The sequence below is a fragment of the Zootoca vivipara genome, chromosome 7 (genome assembly GCF_963506605.1).
Source record: "Zootoca vivipara chromosome 7, rZooViv1.1, whole genome shotgun sequence".
Classification (NCBI taxonomy): Eukaryota; Metazoa; Chordata; class Lepidosauria; order Squamata; family Lacertidae; genus Zootoca; species Zootoca vivipara.
In genome coordinates this window covers 58,092,430-58,111,539 of record NC_083282.1, presented here as the reverse complement: position 1 = coordinate 58,111,539, position 19,110 = coordinate 58,092,430, and the positions used below count along the sequence as shown (strand labels likewise).

Genomic DNA, 19,110 nt, shown 5'->3' with positions numbered 1-19,110 from the left:
TAGGTCAATCTCTTTGGCATGCTGTTCTTCTTCCACTCAATTGCTCCTTTGCCCTCCTCTGCCAGGTGCTGACACAGTTCTTTGCTTCTTGGGGAGTGGGGTTCTTATAGGGCTGTTTTTAGTGCCAAAAGCCCTGTGTGTAGCTTTCTAGCCTTGAAGACAGGGTTTCAAGATGTAGCCTATCTTGATTTCAGCAAGGCCTTTGACAAGGTGCCCCATGATATTCTTGTAAAGAAGCTGGTAAAATGCGGGCAATCCATTCAGTGGATTTGTAACTGGCTGACTGACCGAACCCAAAGAGTGCTCGTCAATGGCTCCTCCTCATCCTGGAGAGTAGTGACTAGTGGGGTGCCACAGGGTTCTGTCTTGGGCCCAGTCTTATTCAACATCTTTATCAATGACTTGGATGATGGGCTTGAAGGCACCCTGAGCAAGTTTGCAGATTACACCAAATTGGGAACCAGAGGACAGGTTCACACTTCAAAATGACCTTAATAGATTAGACAACTGGGCCAAAGCAAACAAGATGAATTTTAACAAGGAGAAATGTAAAGTACTACACTTGGGCAAAAAAAAATGAAAGGCACAAATACAGGATAGGAGACACCTGGCTTGAGAGCAGTACATCTGAAAAGGATCTAGGAGTCTTGGTAGACCACAAACTTGACATAAGTCAACAGTGTGATGCAGCAGCTAAAAAAGCCAATGCAATTCTGGGCTGCATCAATAGGAGTATAGCATCTAGATCAAGGGAAGTAATAGTGCCACTGTATTCTGCTCTGGTCAGACCTCACCTGGAGTACTGTGTCCAGTTCTGGGCACCACAGTTCAGGAAGGATACTGACAAGCTGGAACGTGTCCAGAAGAGGGCAACCAAAATGGTCAAAGGCCTGGAAACGATGCCTTATGAGGAACGGCTTAGGGAGCTGGGTATGTTTAGCCTGGAGAAGAGAAGGTTAAGAGGTGATATGATAGCCATGTTCAAATATATAAAAGGAGGATCAAGGTTGTTTTCTGCTGCTCCAGAGAAGCGGACATGGAGCAATGGATTCAAACTACAAGAAAGAAGATTCCACCTAAACGTTAGGAAGAACTTTCTGACAGTAAGCTGTTCGGCAGTGGAATTCGCTACCAAGGAGTGTGGTGGAGTCTCCTTCTTTGGAGGACTTTAAGCAGAGGCTTGACAGGCATATGCTAAGAATGCTTTGATGGTGTTTCCTGCTTGGCAACGGGTTGAACTGGATGGCCCTTGTGGTCTCTTCCAACTCTATGATTCTATTCTATGATTCAGAGGGACTATCTGGAGTTTAACAGTCATGTTTGGTCAACTGTGTCAGTGTTTGCACACATCTGCTTCCTCAGATCCCAACATCCCTTTTTGTCTTGTTTCTATTTGCCTAGCATCTCAAAGGTCACACTGGACCCCTTAGCCTTGTTTTCAGCCTCTGATAAGTATCAAGAATACACACACATACATACACACAGGTCTGTATTTTGACCTATCCTTAACAACTGCAGAAGACGGGATCATGGCCCTTCTGCTGTCAAATCTACTCTGAGCCTACTCTGAAATGGTGTAGGATGCTCAGCAAAGGGTATGATTCCATTTGTTCAATAGCTGCAGCATGATAGCACTAAACCGCATAGAAGTGCCGACTTTGTTCTGCTAGAAATAGGTCTCAGGTAGATTATTTTTGGTGTCTCAAAAGGGCAGCAAAGCAGTAATTATTTAATTTATCATAATTGTAGTTTTAGTGTCCAATGAGAGGAGCTTGTGAAATTTTCTGCCTTAGGTGCCAAAATAACTTGATAGCCCTTGGGTACTATGCACCTTAATGTGAGGTGGGGGTATGTACCCACTAAGGCACTGAAGGGTCTTGGACCAACTCAGGTATGGTGAGCCTGCAACCATATGAAATACACACACCCTGGGTTGTTGTTTAGTCATGTCCGACTCTTCGTGACCCCATGGACCAGAACATGCCAGGCACTCCTGTCTTCCACTGCCTCCCGCAGTTTGGTCAAACTCATGTTGGTGGCTTCGAGAACACACTGCCCAACCATCTCGTCCTCTGTCGTCCCCTTCTCCTTGTGCCCTCAATCTTTCCCAATATCAGGGTCTTTTCCAGGGAGTCTTCTCTCCTCATGAGGTGGCCAAAGTATTGGAGCCTCAGCTTCAGGATCTGTCCTTCCAATGAGCACTCAGGGCTGATTTCCTTCAGAATAGATAGGTTTGATCTTCTTGCAGTCCATGCACCATAATCTCCTCCAGCACCATAATTCAAAAGCATCAATTCTTCGGTGATCAGCCTTCTTTATGGTCCAGCTCTCACTTCCATTCATCACTACTCCATGGACAAAACTCCATGGACAAAGACAACATCCTGGGTAGTGTCATCTAATACATCAATCATGCTGTTTCAGGCGCTTGGCTCTGAATATTTGTTCTAGACTAATTTTAAGATAATCCAGAATTCTTGGCAGAGAGTGTGTATCCTCTTGCACAACAGACTGTTCTTTTAATAAGGCTGGTGGGTATAAATAAACAACTTACTGAAACACTGGGAAATAATTGATTTATTGTTCTTGTTCTAACCTTTTGACCTGAAGAGAGAACAGGGTGGTATGGGGAGACAGAATTAAAATTCCCCTATTCAAACTAAAGTGCATTTGACTGTTTTCTCTTCTCTACTGCTATATTAAATGAAATAATAAATATTGAAGGCCTTTTGTTATAGCCTTTTAGATTGTGTTTGGGTGGTGGGGTTGTTCTTTTTGCTTGTTATTATGGTATGTTATTATGGTATGTATGTATCTTTGGATGAAGGGCAGTATAGAAATTTAATGAATAGAACAAAAATAATAATAAAATAATTACTGATGAATTTATAAAAGCAATGTATGTTACAGGAAGTCTTGAAATATATCAGAATCCCTCTAAGGTCCCCATTTTAAAAGGAACAAAAATGCAGCTTTTGCAAAATACAAGGAGGAGAAGGAAGGAGATTTTAAACTTATTTTCTTGCTGCCTGTGTTCCAAGATCTGGGGGTCCCTGCCTCTGAGACAAACCTGTCTCCATGTTGAAAGAAACGGTAGTTCAAAAAGGTTTACTTAAGGAACAAAACAGCATTTGTCTCCATCAAACATGTCAAGTTTGAATGGCCTCTGCTAGTAGTGATTGTAATTCGTTTCACTATTAATAAATTGCCTAAAAGAAAAACAAGCGCTTTTAAATCTAAGATGTTGACAGATTATGGCAAAGTCCTGGTCTTTGCCTTGTCATCTCTCGCCTTGACTACTCCTTGCCTCTCATCTTCCCTTGATCCACTTGGCTGGCGGAATTATTCAGCTCTCTCATCACTTGGACAGTATGACATGGACACTTCTCCTTCCATCTCTACATTGGGTTCCTGTCTCCTTACAGATACTACACAAGTTGCTTGTGGGTTCGTGCCCCAAGTTGGGGAAAATATTGCTGCATTGCAGAGAGTTGGACTTGATAGCCCTCATGGTCCCTTCCTATATACAAAATAAATTAGAATAACAATAGTCTGTTTCAGTTTCATGTGTTGCTAAACCATAAAAGGAGCACAGGCAACTTTGATTTTTGTTGGGGACAATGCTAGGTATCTCCATTTTGGTGACAAGAAACCTCTGACTGTGGTGTCTGGGCTGTGATGGCTCTTCCACACCTGCAGTGCATTAAATAATGGGCATGCAACTATGAACAAGGCTGCCTTCTTTGCAGCATTTCTATTCGGAGCCCCACCAGAGACTGAATGACCTACAGTGCTGTATAGCTATAAATCCTTTTCCTTACTTTTCCATATGATTAAGCTGCTGGTGATGGAGCCATATCAACTACTGCACCAACTTCAGAGAGTCCTTCTGCAGTAATACCCAGCAATACAACACAGCCATTGACAACCAACAGTACCACAGAAATGCCACCTGGGAACGTCTCCATCTCAACTACTAAATCAACAGGTAAAAAGGCACTGGTATTGGCTTGATATTTAGGATGATTCTATACTCGGCATTTAGGATGGAATCTCCCTGCATAATTTATTCCCTTTCTTATGGAATGTCCGCACAATTGCACCATCAAATTATTGTCCTCCTATGTTTTCCCAGTGCTGCTCTCATATTTTTTTGGACCAGAGAAATTCCGATGTATTGGCTGGTGGGGGTGGGACAGGACAGGACAGGACAGTAAAGTGGCCAAGTAGGGCAGCGTGGGTGGGGCTCTCTCAGCTTCCCAACACTGCAGGTCACAGCTGCTTACCAAGAAGAGGAAGGGAAAGGTGTGGTGCAGCATATGGTGGCAGGAGTATGGCTGATTCTCAGCACGGTTCTTCCATCTAAGAGGCATACTTTCCACATTTGCCTTGATGAATCAGCCACTCAGCACACTTTCAGTGCATCTTTTAGTGAGTGTTAAATTTTATGTCCTTGTGGTTTTTTGTTTTTATACTCAATATATTAATTAGTGCAAATGCACTTTCCTGGCTATATATTTAAAAAAAATAGTGCAATTCTGCTTAAATAAATGAGCCAACTTTATACTGTTATAATACTGTACTACTAAAAATGGCTTTTCTAGCCACCTTTATTTTGGCCAATCTGTATGTCTGATCCAGAACAAGCAGTAAACAGTTTGGGTTGTGACATTTCACTGGCAGTAATTGGGCACTCTTGAAGTGCTTTAGCACTAATTAAGTTAACTGGGGTGTTGTTGTTTTTAAGGATGTGCCTGGGGAAACCCAGCCAGATGGGTGGGGTATAAATATTATTATTTTTATTTTTATTTTTATTATTATGGATCAGCCAGGCACTTGGGTGAATTGGTCCCTCCCCTACTGTACCCAAGTTGACATCAGGTAGATAAGATAAAGAGAGAGCCATGGCATTATATCCCATGTTTTGTTTTGGGGGTTGTTTTTGCTTTTAGTTTCAAGCAGCGGGGTGGGGTTGGATGGCAAAGTACTCCCAGGAGTTAGGATGGGGAGTGTTTTGACACTTTTCCCTTGCACTATTTCCCATATTTATGTCATACGGAAGTAAATCTGCTATGCTTCTGGAGACATGACACAATCCTGATGCCATTTATCAAGATAGATTCCAGTCAATGCAGGGGCATGGTTTGGTTTTAGAACTTTTCAGGCTTTCCAAGTGTGTCTGTGTGTTCTTTCTTGTAGATCAAATATTTTCAACTGAGGCAACAAATGGTACAAATGTCACCAGCCCTGAAACACTCACCACAAAACCCACTTCAAATACAACAGTGCAAGCATCCCCAACACAGGGCAGTTCCAGAAATGAAACAATTCAAAACACAACTTCAACACCACTTCTGACATCTACTTCTACAGAACTGCCAAAACATACTTTTTCAAATATCTCTACCGCAACTGAAGCTGGTGACAGTAGAGCGATGGTAAGAAGCATGGAGGATTTAGAATGCTGCTTTGGGTGCAATGAAATAGTAGGACAATCTGATTTCTTGATTCAAAGCTAATCCCACTAACTAACCAATTCATTGTTTCAGTCCCATTGGAAAGCGTCTGCAAATTGCAACTCTATATTCTGTTTCTCTATCAACTCCAAGTAAAACCATCTGGTTTGTGCATGTGGAACACCTCTAGTGGAATGCAAAGCTGTCTAGGGCTTAACATTTCCTAATACTAAACCAAGAATGGGCAGCTTCCAGCTACTTAGCTAATCTTAGCCCACCAGAAGGTACATATTTGGCCCACAAGGCTTTTTCTCCCAAAACCATGCCCACCTGCCTGTGGGTAGGGCAGCAGCATTCAATCCTGTGGGGTGCTGCTTCATCAGTGCATTTCCTGTGGGGAACACACTGGCAAAGCAGACCCCTGGAGTGAGCATGACTGAACTGTCCACTCATCAGCTGGTGAGCAAAGAGTCCAATCCTGCTGGGTGCTCCCACCATTCTGCAGATCAACTTCTGCCACCCAGCTATCAAATTTGCCCCACAGGATGGGGGGGGGGGCGGGCGATAAGGATCTGGCCCTCTGGACAAAAAAGTTTCTCTACCCCTGCGCTGAGCATGATTATGTACCCACTCCTCCTGCCACAATGACAGTGCTGCTTCTCTTTATTTTTTTTTCAGGTTAACATCACTTGCCTCAATATCAAGAACGTTAAGACCACTGAAGTGATATGCTTGGAAATCAATGAGGAATACTCTTGTGTAAGTAACAACCAGACCATAAGGAATTGGCAGGGTGGAAAAGGCTTTTGGGAAGAGCCTGATGCCTGTCCCAACTTGGAAAAAGTAAAAAAAAGTGGTGCCCATCCTCCATTGCTTTATGCTTTGAATGAATATTTGTGCAGTTTAGTTTTTCATGGGTGATCTGAGTTCCTTCTCTTACCATCACTACTATTACTACTACCATTCTTATTATTTATTAATCACTTTATGAAAAAGCAACTTAACTTTATGAAAAAAGTGACTTAACAGGATACATTATAAACAGATAAAATACAGTTAAATTGTTTTTTTTTGGGGGGGGGGGTTTAAGACAATCCAATGCCATCTTCTTACCTTTAATTCACCTGGCCTAATCCATCTTCTATCTCCCAGGCCACTGTATTTAGCCTCTTTTTTAAAAGTATTTACCTTTTATTAAGTTCTACTTTGCTGGTGGTGCTACACTTAAACATGAGGGTTTGACAGTGGGAGAAATGTGTTCCCCTGTTACTTAGCAATAATAATAATAATAATAATAATAATAATAATAATAATAATAATAATACTTTTATTATTTGGACCCCACCCATCTGGCTGGGTTGCCCCTGCCCCTCTGGGTGGCTTCCAACACGTATAAAAACATAATAAAACTAGAAGTTGTTGCCAGTGTCCTCTTTTGGTAGAACGGACGATACTTTCTGCCAAAAACAAATACCTTGGTTGAGACTGCTGTATGGTGCAAGGTGGAGGCTGGGATGTGCAGAGAAGGGGCTGGTTTACAACACAATCTATACATGTTTACTTTGAAATACGTGCCACTATGCAAGGAATGCAAAGAATTGCAGTCTTGTGAAATTTACTTAGTACTAAGTACCACCATGTTAAATGAGATGTCCTCCAACTAAGCCAGCTTAGGATGGAAGCTTCATTCACATATCCAGAGGAGGAGAAATAAAGCAAGGAATGTTTTGGAGAATGATTAAGGAGTGCAGAAAAGCAATTGGAGAAAAACAGACAGGTGAAGGTTATTCTTAATTAAAATTTATACCCCACATTCTATACTCAGGTGAGCTAACAAATAATAAATTGGGGGGTTCATTTAAATAATAATAATAATCTCAACATCTTCTTCTGAAATAAATAGCCCTACATCTAATTCTTATTCATGTGTTTTCAGAACTAAATTCCACTGAGTTAAGTGGGATTTATTCCCCATTCCAAATCAGTGTGTTGGGAATGCAGCCTTAATCGAGTCTTAAAAGGAACAATTTCATTTATATTTGTTAAGGTGCTAGTGAGTCTTACTAGATAAATTATCCCAGAGTATGGTAAACGCAACAAAAAGGGGTCTGCTATATTCCCAAACATTCTGTCCCTTCAAGATTAAGGGAAATCTAAGCAAGGGCTTTCCAGCATATTTTAGTGGGCAAAGAGGCTCAGATGGCTTCTGAGGGAAGACAGAGCTAATGCAGAGGTTCCTCGGTGTCTGCTTGAAGCCTGACACCACTTTCGCTCTCTGTGTGTGCGTGCAGTAATGAATGAAGAGATGGAACAGCACCCTCCCCTTGCCTTTTAGTCCTCCTCTGCATAGTTATGCCGACTGGATCCACAATAAAAGGGCAAGAAAATGAGGAGTGACTGGCTAGGACAAGGTGGGTGTCCTCAAAGAGCGTGGATCAGTGAGGACACCTTATCCCAGGGCCCCCAAAACTAGAGTTTAGTGTTGCAGCCAAAGTAAAATCATTGCTTTGGAGTTTAACAACATCTGAAGGGCCACAGCTTAGCCTACCCTTCTTTAGAGGAACCAGCTGCTGTGGAATAAACTCCTGTGTAGCAATGAAAAGTGGCATTAAGATGGGATTCTTAATCTTACTGTGTTATTGACTTCTGTCCTGTAAATCACACACACACACACACACACACACACACACACACACACACACACACACAAACTTGAATTTATGCCTGTTTACATATACTGGAAGCATATCAAGGAGAACTATGCTGAACATCTGTTGAAACAAACTCCTACGGGATTTTACAGTTTAATACTGGAGCCACCTAGTGGATGAAATATCAGCAGGAAAACGAATAGTGTGCATATGTGATGTAATACAGTACTGTACATTTTGTTTCATGATCACAAAATTCAGGCTAGCTATACTGTACTCTAATTCTATTTTTCTGTTTGCTGTACCATTTTGGTGTTCAGTGGTTAGGACTGATCATGTAAAACTTTATCCTAAATATCTGTGTTACCTTTTCAGCCCGTCAGGCAGCATTGCAGCCCTATAATACTGCCATAATTTATATATTGAAATTAATGGCACTGCCATTAGATCTGGCTACTAAGCTTTGATTCTTTGTATTGAAGTTGCGCTTTGAGTAAAGATTCCAATTCTGTCCCAAATGATTTATCTCATCTTTTTATATAGCTGTGCACATTCCCTTAACCTTTAAATCACTAGTGGTACTGATACCGGTTATGGCTTCTAAGTGCTTTTAATAACATAATTAATAGGGCTGAATGTGCTCAGGCTAATGTTTTAGAACACAGAGTTCATATAATGGTCAAATTGATGGTTAATTGATAATTAATAATGAAATACATGTGAACGAGGAGCTTTATAATTTGCACAATTAACAAGGTGCAGATGGGGATCAACAAATCATAGAATTGTAGAGATGGAAGGGACCCCAGGGTCATCTAGTCCAACCCCCTGCAATGCAGGAATCTAACTAGATTATACATGACAGATGGTCATAGAACCTCTGCTTAAAAACCTCCAAGGAGGGAAAATACACTATCTCTTGTGGGAGTCTGTTCCACTGTCAAACAGCTATTACTGTCAGAAAGTTCTTCCTGGTGTTTAGTTGGAATTTCCTTTATTGTAACTTTAACATTTAGGGACCCAGGTGGCGCTGTGGTTAAACCACTGAGCCTAGGGCTTGCTGATCAGAAGGTCGGCGGTTCGAATCCCTGTGACGGGGTGAGCTCCCGTTGCTTGGTCCCAGCTCCTGCCAACCTAGCAGTTCAAAAGCACGTCAAAATGCAAGTAGATAAATAGGAACCGCTACAGCGGGAAGGTAAACGGCGTTTACATGTGCTGCTCTGGTTTGCCAGAAGCGGCTTTGTCATGCTGGCCACATGACCTGGAAGCTATACGCCGGCTCCCTCGGCCACTAATGCGAGATGAGCGCGCAACCCCAGAGTCGGTCACAACTGGACCTAATGGTCAGGGGTCCCTTTACCTTTACCTAACTTTAACATTAACATCCACCTAAATTTATTGGATTATCCAACTGGAAATGGAAAAGTTTAAGAGTAAACTTTGTATTCAAAAGTCGGAGATGGGAATATGAAACTATACCATTCATGCAACAGCAACAGTTCTCTGGCCTGAGGGATGCCCTGTTAGGGGTGCTCCTAACAAGTACTGAACACAAACACGAATACAAATTTCTGAAGCTATTGTGAAGAGTAGAGTAGGCCCTCTAAACCAGCGTTTCTCAACCGCTGTTCCGCGGCACAGTAGTGTGCCGCGAGACACCGGCTGGTGTGCCGCGGCGTGCCGGGCTGCCAGGGGCGCCGAGCCGCTGCACCCGCGGCAGTCGTCCGGGGCCCGCGGCAGTTGCGCCCGACTCCCGAGCTGTGCGGTGCCTGAGGCGCCCGTCATCACAGCCACACTGTGTGGGAGGGGGCAGGGGCTGACGCTGACGCTCCCGACGTTCGGGAGTCCTTTGCGCATGTGCAAAGCGCAGCTGTGGACTCCGGCGGTTTCTCCCGAACATCGGGAGTTGTCTGGCGCCCTCCAGACGGCCGCAAGGCGCCCGCCGGAGTCTGCGCTGTGTGGGAGGGGGCAGGGCTGATGCTCTCATGGTCTCCCGACTCTGCCAGCCAGGTCTCCTTCTCCCGACGTTGGCAGCCCGGCGCAGCTCACGGGGCGCCCAGGGGCCGTCAAGGCAGGTGCTCGGCTCCCGTCGGCGGCCCTTCTCCCGCCATGGCTGCCGCCGCGCACCCGGCTGGGATCCAAGCAGGCGGCCGCGGGGCGGGTGTGTCGCTGGGTTCGCTCCTCCTCCTCCTCCCTCGGCGGGGCTATGAACTCCGTGTAGGTGTGTTTAAACTTTTATTGATGAAAAGTAAACTCTTCAGCATAAGTCTGTCATGATATTAACACGTATTTTCATTTTAGGCAGGCTAAATCATTTCGATTAATGACACAGCACTTCCTGTCGAGAATCCCATCAAAACAATTTTGCATAGGTGTACGCCACACATTTCATTAAAGTGCGCATCCAGGGAACCCCCCCCCCCAAAAAAAAACCCATTTATTGAGTACATAATCATAAAAGGACATCATTTTTATTCATCAAACTAATGAAACAAAAGTTTCACTATTTCTTTTAAATTAACAACCAAACTTTAAAAATACAATCTTAAGTGAGACACAAATTACTATCTTTTTGGCAAGTGTTTCTTACAGTCATAATTATATAGTCAATATAGGGCGGCACAGAATTAATTTTTTAAACTTTTTTAATGGTGGTGTGCCTCGAGATTTTTTTCATGGAGCAAGTGTGCCTTGGCCCAAAAAAGGTTGAGAAACACTGCTCTAAACTATACTAAGGCCTGGAGATGTCCACTTCAGAGTGGTGCATAGAAGGACTTTCACTGTGGTGGCCCCTGAGATTAGGTAGGCACGAACTGCTAGTTGCTTTTGTCAGCAACTGGAAACATACCTCCACATCCCTAGGTTATCCCTGATAGTCAATACAGGCTTTTGCCATCTCTGGTTATTGTGGCATAACAATGATTTTAATAAATAACAATAAATATTATGCAGAATCAATGTTATTAGGAAAAGTTCCAGATTTAATGTATTCAAAAAAATTGACATTGCCCTCAGCCATCCTTTGAAATTCACACGTTTCTGAATTTTGTAATGAAATTTTCCAACCAAGTCATGTGTACAAAAATGCATTTACTAGGGTAAAATGCATGCATTAGTGGAAATAGCATAAGCGAATACATTATATTATGGGGAATTGTTTCACAAAACTGTGCATATTAGGCAAAGCTGCATACAAAAATGTGTATGTTAGGAAAAAATTGTCCTAAAATGCTAACTGATTCATGAGGACTTCTAAAAATATTTTTTCACAAAGTGATGTTGTAATGTGGAGAACTGACCTTAAGTATGGAAAAATGGGAACTCAGAGAAACCAAAAGTGACAGATTTGCCCATCCCTAGTCTGAACTGCTATTTCTGAGAAAACTGATAACTGCATCTGAGTTGTGTGTAGATAGAATAGACTGCAGTACTTCTCTGTTTTCCTGTTGCCCTTTCCCAGTAAACTGCTTTATATCTCTGTTCTGTACAGAGGAAACTCTGACATTCTTTCAAGAGTTCTTTCCACAGCAAAGGAAAAACACTACAGAGGAGTGTTTTTCCTCAAACCTATCAAACTAATGTTTATGGGAACAGTTTGACTAGGTTTTATTTTAACTTCCATTTTCCCAGGCATAAAGTATTCTGTGACATATAATGTCGTCGTCCGTCCGTCCCCATCAAAAGCCATTTGTAGTGATAGTGAAGTTTGCTGGATATATATTTTAAATGGTCCGATACTTGGGCTTGGAATCTGCATATCTGAAAAGATCCTTTCAATTAGAAATCTAGCAAGTGGGAGACAGCTGGGCTAGAGTCTTTCTTCCTTATGTGCAAGTGTTTGTCTGTCTGTCTGTCTGTCTGCTTGCTTGCTTGCTTGCTTGCTTGCTTTTTAAAGAAGTTTGTTTGTTTGTTTGTTTGTTTGTTTGTTTGCTGTTTTTGTTCCTTTGTAACATGGGGAAGCATTTAAAAAATGACACACACATACACCAATCCCCTGTAACTTAAAGTAGAAAAATGCTGTTGTTGTTTAGTCGTTTGCCAGAGCATGCCAGGCACTCCTGTCTTCCACTGCCTCCCGCAGTTTGGTCAGACTCATGTTGGTAGCTTCGAGAACACTGTCCAGGGAGGTTGTTTATTTCAGCTGTATCATTCCTATTGTTTGAGGGATGAATCAGTTGACTGTCTAGCTGCCAGTTGGGAATGTTTCGAGGTTCTCTTGGGTAAAGTTTGTGTGATACAGATTACTCAGTCAGATGGTCTTGACACAAAAAGACTACATTACTTGTGCAAGCAAAACATTATTATTCATGTGAGTGATAGTGTTTGAACCATGCATCAACAGAAAATACCACTAGGCATTGTGATTGCAGCTGTTACCAATTCTATTCAGCTCAGTTCAAGCTGTTGATAGAACAGAATAAAACAGCCAGTGGCAAGAGTGTGCAAGTCGAGTTAATTTGATAGGCTAAGTTCTAATAAAAGTTTCCCATGAATCCAACCTTATCTCAAGAAAATGCTGTAATCTTTTGTTGTGGATTCCAGTTCTCTCTATAATGGGCAAATATTAACAATCTTATGTTTAGGTTGGAGATTGAAATCTGGATCTTGAACATAACTGGAAAAATGGGCCAGATGACATAATCCCTTCAAAAACAGATGTTTTCCCTGATGTACACTTGGGAGCATTAAGTTTGTTGTTCTCTTAGGAATCATTTGCCCCAAACCATGCTGTGAAAGCATGATGGGAATAAAGTTACATATATAAAAAATGACAGGGGAATAATGAAAACCACAAAGGCTATTATATCATAATGGGTAAAAGACTGAGCCAGCTGAGCCAGGAAGTCTTGAATTAAAATTTTGCCTCTATCACTAGTTCATTCAGTGGCCTCCAGCAAGCCACTCTTACTCAACTTCAGCTCCCCACCTGCAATATGGAGGTAACAACAACAACAAAGGGCTGTATCTAACAAAGTCTTACTTGGAGTAGACCTATTGGAATTAATCAACCTAAGCTAGCAATGCTCATTAATATTGTTACAGATCTGGAGCAATGGAGTTTGAGGGTGCAAGGGCACCCATAACTGCTAGAGTTAGTGAATGGTAAAGGTAAAGGGGCCCCTGACCATTAGGTCCAGTCGTGACCGACTCTGAGGTTGCGCGCTCATCTCGCATTATTGGCCGAGGGAGCCGGCGTATAGCTTCCAGGTCATGTGGCCAGCATGACAAAGCCGCTTCTGGCAAACCAGAGCAGCACATGGAAACGCCGTTTACCTTCCCGCTGTAGCGGTTCCTATTTATCTACTTGCATTTTGACGTGCTTTTGAACTGCTAGGTTGGCAGGAGCTGGGACCAAGCAACGGGAGCTCACCCCGTCGCAGGGATTCGAACCGCCGACCTTCTGATCAGCAAGCCCTAGGCTCAGTGGTTTAACCACAGCGCCATGTTAGAAAGTAATAAAGGGGTAGTATTTAACTGATTTTTTGAGTATTGAAGGGAAGATGCCAGACCAGTGAAAAAATAACAGGCGAAACTCCATTTCCAAGCCAAGGCATCACCTGGGATAGATGGCAAAAAGTGTTGATGGCCCATCACAGAGAAATCCTTGGGTCTCTGCAAATGGAGATTGCCAAGTTTACACTGAGTGATGACATAGGTTACAGGAAAATTGTGACCCTTCAAAGGCTTGGAATAGCAGAGAGAAGGGAGGGCAAGCAGAGAGAAGGGGAGGAATTACTTGGCATGGGGCTTCTGGGAAGGAGAAGCAGGAAGTGGTGAGAACTCAATGTGGGAGGCTGAAGGGCAGATGTGACACTAAGAAAGCCTATGAATGCAATGCTGAGCTTCTGTGAAAGACCAACCACTCCTGTGATGTGAATGCTGTAAACTCTGCACTCTCTCCATCTGCACCCAAGTTGTGGTTATGTGTTAATAAACCATATTTCTTAAAGACCCAACAGTCTCATCCACATCTTAATTCCCAATGGGAACACAACCCTGGACCCCCTGGAATCTTGCTGTGTCTCAACAAAGATTGAGGGTGGCACATAACCTTTGTAAAAATACGAATAAGTCTACTCTGAATAGGACTGCCATTTGATACAACCAGAAACATCACTCAGATAACATACGCAAAGAATTTTCAACATTCTCTCATTATTATTACTACTGTTATTTATTAGACTTGTTAGCTGCTTAGTACCAAATTACGTGTCTTCAAGGGACTTACAGCGCTTCTAGAAACACAAGCATATTACAGGCAGTGTGTGACTATTTTACGTGCATCTGATTGACAAGCAATCATGCACATGCTCATCTCTGCCAACCCAATGTGGCCCGAAAACAGGGTGGAACAGGGCGTGCTTATGCATACTCCACTAATGCTCATGAGGGTCAAAAACGGGGAAACACCCCCCACACCCACACCCACATATATATACACACACCATATTTTGCACCATTGTAATGTACTCTAGCCATATATAAATTAAATAAAAGCTTCTGGTGGAACATTTACTGACTCATTTCTAACTTTCTGCCTACACAAGGAGCTATCATCTGAGAATTGCAAAGTTTCATAAATGGATCCATGGTTGGGACTCTATATTTCTGACCACTGATGGTTTCTTGCTGCTTACCTTGGCTGAATTTATATAAAACATTGAAAACATAACACTTGACTGAAATACTTAACACTCACTCTCAGGCTTCTGATCCACCAAACCTGCCTATTCTAGAACTTTGTGTGACTTCTGAATATTTATTTTTAGCTCTGTTTCACCAGAGTCTGGCCCTGACCCTGACTCACAAGACATGTATATATTGGATTCCAAAAGCTCCATCCTGTTTGACGCACAGATTGACCAAAAGGAGGAAAAAGCTGCAAGACCCTAACTTTCTCCTCAGTCTCCTCCTTCTCAAGCGCCACAATTGTTTGGAAGAGGGATCACTTTATTTCAATCTCTGTGTGGGAAGATTTTATCCATTGTGAAACCCGCAGTGAAAGAGCCATCTGAAATACGGCATTTCCAAAACAGGAAGGCCAAGTGTTTCTTTGTTATTTCCCTCTTCTCCTCCCTGGTGACAATGAAAAAGGAGGTAGTGCTTATGATTTCAAAACAATAAGAGCTGCCTTGGCTTCTTTCCCATTACATCCTTACAGAAGATAATCCTAAGTAGGATCCACTTGGTCACTGTGTAATATTAAAATGTAGTTGATTATAATGGCATATATTGATTATGTAAGTCATCAACTTTAAAATTGCTTTTATGGAAAATTATTATTATTTATTTGCCATCAATATGTACAGATATGAAATTGTTGACAAATATTTTGGTTCATGTTCCCTCTTTTTGTTAGTCTATCTTTTATTCTTTAACAATTGTGCTCCTGAATCTGTTCATCCAGTGTAGCTATCACAGGGCAAAGTACAACTTTCATTGGCATAGCTACCAGTAAAGCGAAGCTTAGTCCAGAGCTTAGTTTTCCTAAGCCCTGTAGCTCTGTTCTCACTTGCCATTAATAATAACTCATGATGAAACATCCACATCCCAGTACCAATGCACCATCATATAACATTCCAATGGCCAATTGGAGCAAATTATACCAATTAACTAAAAGAGGGAATCTGTATCTATGTGGGTTATAGCAAGGAACTTTACCTTTGTGGGACTGGTTCACCCACCCCATGGAGTCCTTTGCTCATGAGGTCCGCAAGCAACTGCCACTGACATTGTATTCTATTTCTTTGGAAAGCTTTTGAGTTCTACAGAAGCCAGTGTCAGCCTACTTGGCTAATTGATATTGGTATACTATAAACTAATGCTGAAGAGAACATTTGTTTAACATATGTTTGTTTGACTTTTCTTTTCTGGCTTTTTGCAGCACCAGTTCCAAAAAGAAAAAGGAATGGGTCTAAGAAATGTGGTTTGTGAAGAGAACCCATCTCAATGTCATATCAAACTGTCAGAATCAGAAGTGAAGCGCAACTGCATACTGCTGGTTGCGGCAGCTAATAAAGGTCAGTTGAGTAAATTGGTGTAAAACTTATGTAAAGAGATATGGTTTTACCGAGATTGTGTATATATGTCAGGGAGTGAGCGGTTTGTTGAAGTTAGATAATTTATGTTTCAGTGAGTTCTGTTTTCATTACTTCACACTTGAGAGGGTGGTGGGGTACGGAAAGCGAAATTTCATCAGTAATTCGTTCTCAATGCATCATCTGTTCCTTAAAATGTAAGATCCTCCAAATGAAGGTACAGAATTCCACAGTCTCAAGAATATCCCATCCAGTATCTCATGCTTGAAAAACATAAAACAAACAACACTATAGTACTAATCTACAGTTGCGTGTGATGGGCATCTGGCTGTGAATTTTCTGTTGTTTCTTCCCTTCCAGTTGTTATTTCTTTAAACTTCATTATGAATTGTAAAGGTAAAGGGGCCCCTAACCATCAGGTCCAGTCGTGACCGACTCTGGGGTTGCGCGCTCATCTCGCATTATTGGCCGAGGGAGCCGGCGTATAGCTTCCAGGTCATGTGGCCAGCATGACAAAGCCGCTTCTGGCAAACCAGAGCAGCACATGGAAACGCCGTTTACCTTCCCGCTGTAGCGGTTCCTATTTATCTACTTGCATTTTGATGTGCTTTCGAACTGCTAGGTTGGCAGGAGCTGGGACCGAGCAACGGGAGCTCACCCCGTTGCAGGGATTTGAACCGCCAACCTTCTGATCAGCAAGCCCTAGACTCTGTGGTTTAACCCACAGCGCCACCTGGGTCCCGTCATTATGAATTGTACCCACACCCAAAAAGATGGTGGGCATTTTTACTCCTGAGCTTTAAAGCAGTTCTTGTTGCAGTTGCTGTAATACAGGAATGGAGCAACTTTTTCAGCCTGAGGGCCACATTCCATCATGGGCAACCTTGAAGGGAGCACATGACAGTGGTGGGTGAGGCCAGAGGCAAAGGAGGACAGAGCATTTGTACTGTAGGCTACATTCCACTCACAAGGTCTGGCCCAATACATTTTGCTGTCTGAGACAAATGACAAGATGGAGACTCCCACAATTCCATGTACAAAAGCCAACCAAAGTGGCAGTTGAAATTTACTTCAAAACTGGCAACAGGATACATACCCTCCAAGTGTCCTGATTTTTCTGGGATGAGCCCAGAATTCCTAAAGCTATCACAGCTTCTGACTTGATCCTGGGGCACCCCAATTTCCCCCAGCTACTGGACAGGGGCCACAGAAGCACCTCCTGGGGCAGCTGCAGCATTGGGAAGGAGGCATAAGGGCTCCTTCCCAGAGTCTAGTTAGCACTTAGTAGACTTTGGCAAGAAGGTGGGTGGACTCTCAGACCCTGTCAGAGCCCTCATGCCTTCTTCCTGAAGACATACAAGCCTCGCCTCTTGCTGCTTTCTTCAGGTGAGGGAGAATAGGCTTTCCCAGCTATTGCACTGCTCCCGTGCCTCTGATTCCAGACTGTCCAACTATAGTAAAGTTTTCTCTGGCAGGTTCGTTGTTTTGTTTGCTTGTTTCTAGTTACCCCCAACTTCATTGCTAGATGATAACCAATTCATAACCAACTAACAACACCAAAAAGAAGAAAAACTATGTTCCCCCCTGCTTGGGTTCAGCCTTTGAGTGTGACCTATCACTTTTCTGGCTGCATTTGTGGCATTGCAATAAAGTGGTATGTTCTCCTTGATCTGTAACCTAGAGCTTTCCAAACTTTGTGTCACGACACGTTTGTGTGTCAGCTGCCATGTGTAGGTGTGTCATGTGAATGCTCTTATAAAGGGTTAGTTTAAGCTCCGGTAGGCTAGTAAAACTGAATTACTGTGTTGTGAAATGATGCATGTCTAAAAAGTGTGTCACCAACATGAAAAGTTTGGAAAGCTCTGCCCTAACAGATGGGAGTGGGCAGGAGAGGGAAGAAATGGAGGGGTAGCATAGTGCATGAGGTCCAGTGTTGCAGCAGTTAGGTTGTGCGATTTCTTTTCGGGGAGAGCGAGCGCAAGTGAGAGCTGTGTGAGGTTGGGAAGCAGCGGACTGCCCTCTCGCACTCTTGTGGTGGCAGGAAGATGCTATGTTAGGAGGAAGAAGGCAAGTTGGATGGTATGCATAGCAATGTCTGCTCCATGCCTGTCTTCCACCTGAGGCAGCTGTGTCCCTCTGCCCCAAGGCAGGGCCAGTTGTACCAGCCATGCAAAAGCCAGAGGATTCTATACAAACACACCTCTCTCTCCAATCTTCACCCAGATAAACAAAAGACATTAGCACAGTTCAAGGATATATTGCGGCCAGGCAAAGCACACGCGGACAATGCAAAGCTAATGAGGGGTGTGGCCTGGGGGAAAGTCCTAAGAGCCAGGCAGAGAAGCCTGGGTGTTCAGCCTATGGACCAGACCCTGTTTTTATAATATAAAAGTAGATTTAGTGTTGCCCAGAATGCTCATCCACAATACAAATATGCCATGAGTAATCAGGTGCTCTTACAAAAAGCACAAGTGATGTTTTGGTGATATAAGTTTGTGTGTGAAAATGCTTGTTGTCCTCATAGTCTCTTCCAGTTTTACAACAATGAATACCAAAGAAAGGTAACAGATGGACACAAATTTTATTGTGTGATTGATCTAACTTTTGTTTGTTTTGAAATCAACAGGTCCAAGTGCATTAGAAACGGTTCTTCACCAGAAGGCAGCGTTTTTGGAACAGGTAATAAATGAGGGGTAGGTAATAAATTAAGAATGTGGGGGAGCTGAGTTAGGTACAATAAGAAACCGCAATATCTAAAATATGTTAAAATCTGGACAAAATATGTGAGTGCTAGTAACTCTCTGTCGTAGAAATCATATGAATGTCCAACTGTCTCATTAAGATGTTAGGAGAGCCCCTTTCCCTCCACAGAGCTACAATTCCCATACTTTCATGGAAAGATGGGTTGACTGTTAAACCACTCTGATAATTTGTAGCTCAGTGAGGGGAATAGGGGTCTCCAAG

At 42.7% G+C, this 19,110-nt stretch overlaps 1 protein-coding gene across 1 annotated transcript in view; it reads left to right on the top strand.

Moving 5' to 3' along the window:
• The window catches only part of CD34 (CD34 molecule), a 43,998-nt gene that overhangs the window by 19,383 nt on the left and 5,505 nt on the right, over positions 1-19,110 (top strand). The window contains exons 2-6 of the mRNA XM_035123034.2: positions 3,839-3,988; positions 5,200-5,438; positions 6,135-6,215; positions 15,993-16,128; positions 18,773-18,825. Coding sequence (XP_034978925.1) covers positions 3,839-3,988; positions 5,200-5,438; positions 6,135-6,215; positions 15,993-16,128; positions 18,773-18,825 — 659 coding nt within the window. The remainder of the gene's footprint in view (positions 1-3,838; positions 3,989-5,199; positions 5,439-6,134; positions 6,216-15,992; positions 16,129-18,772; positions 18,826-19,110) is intronic.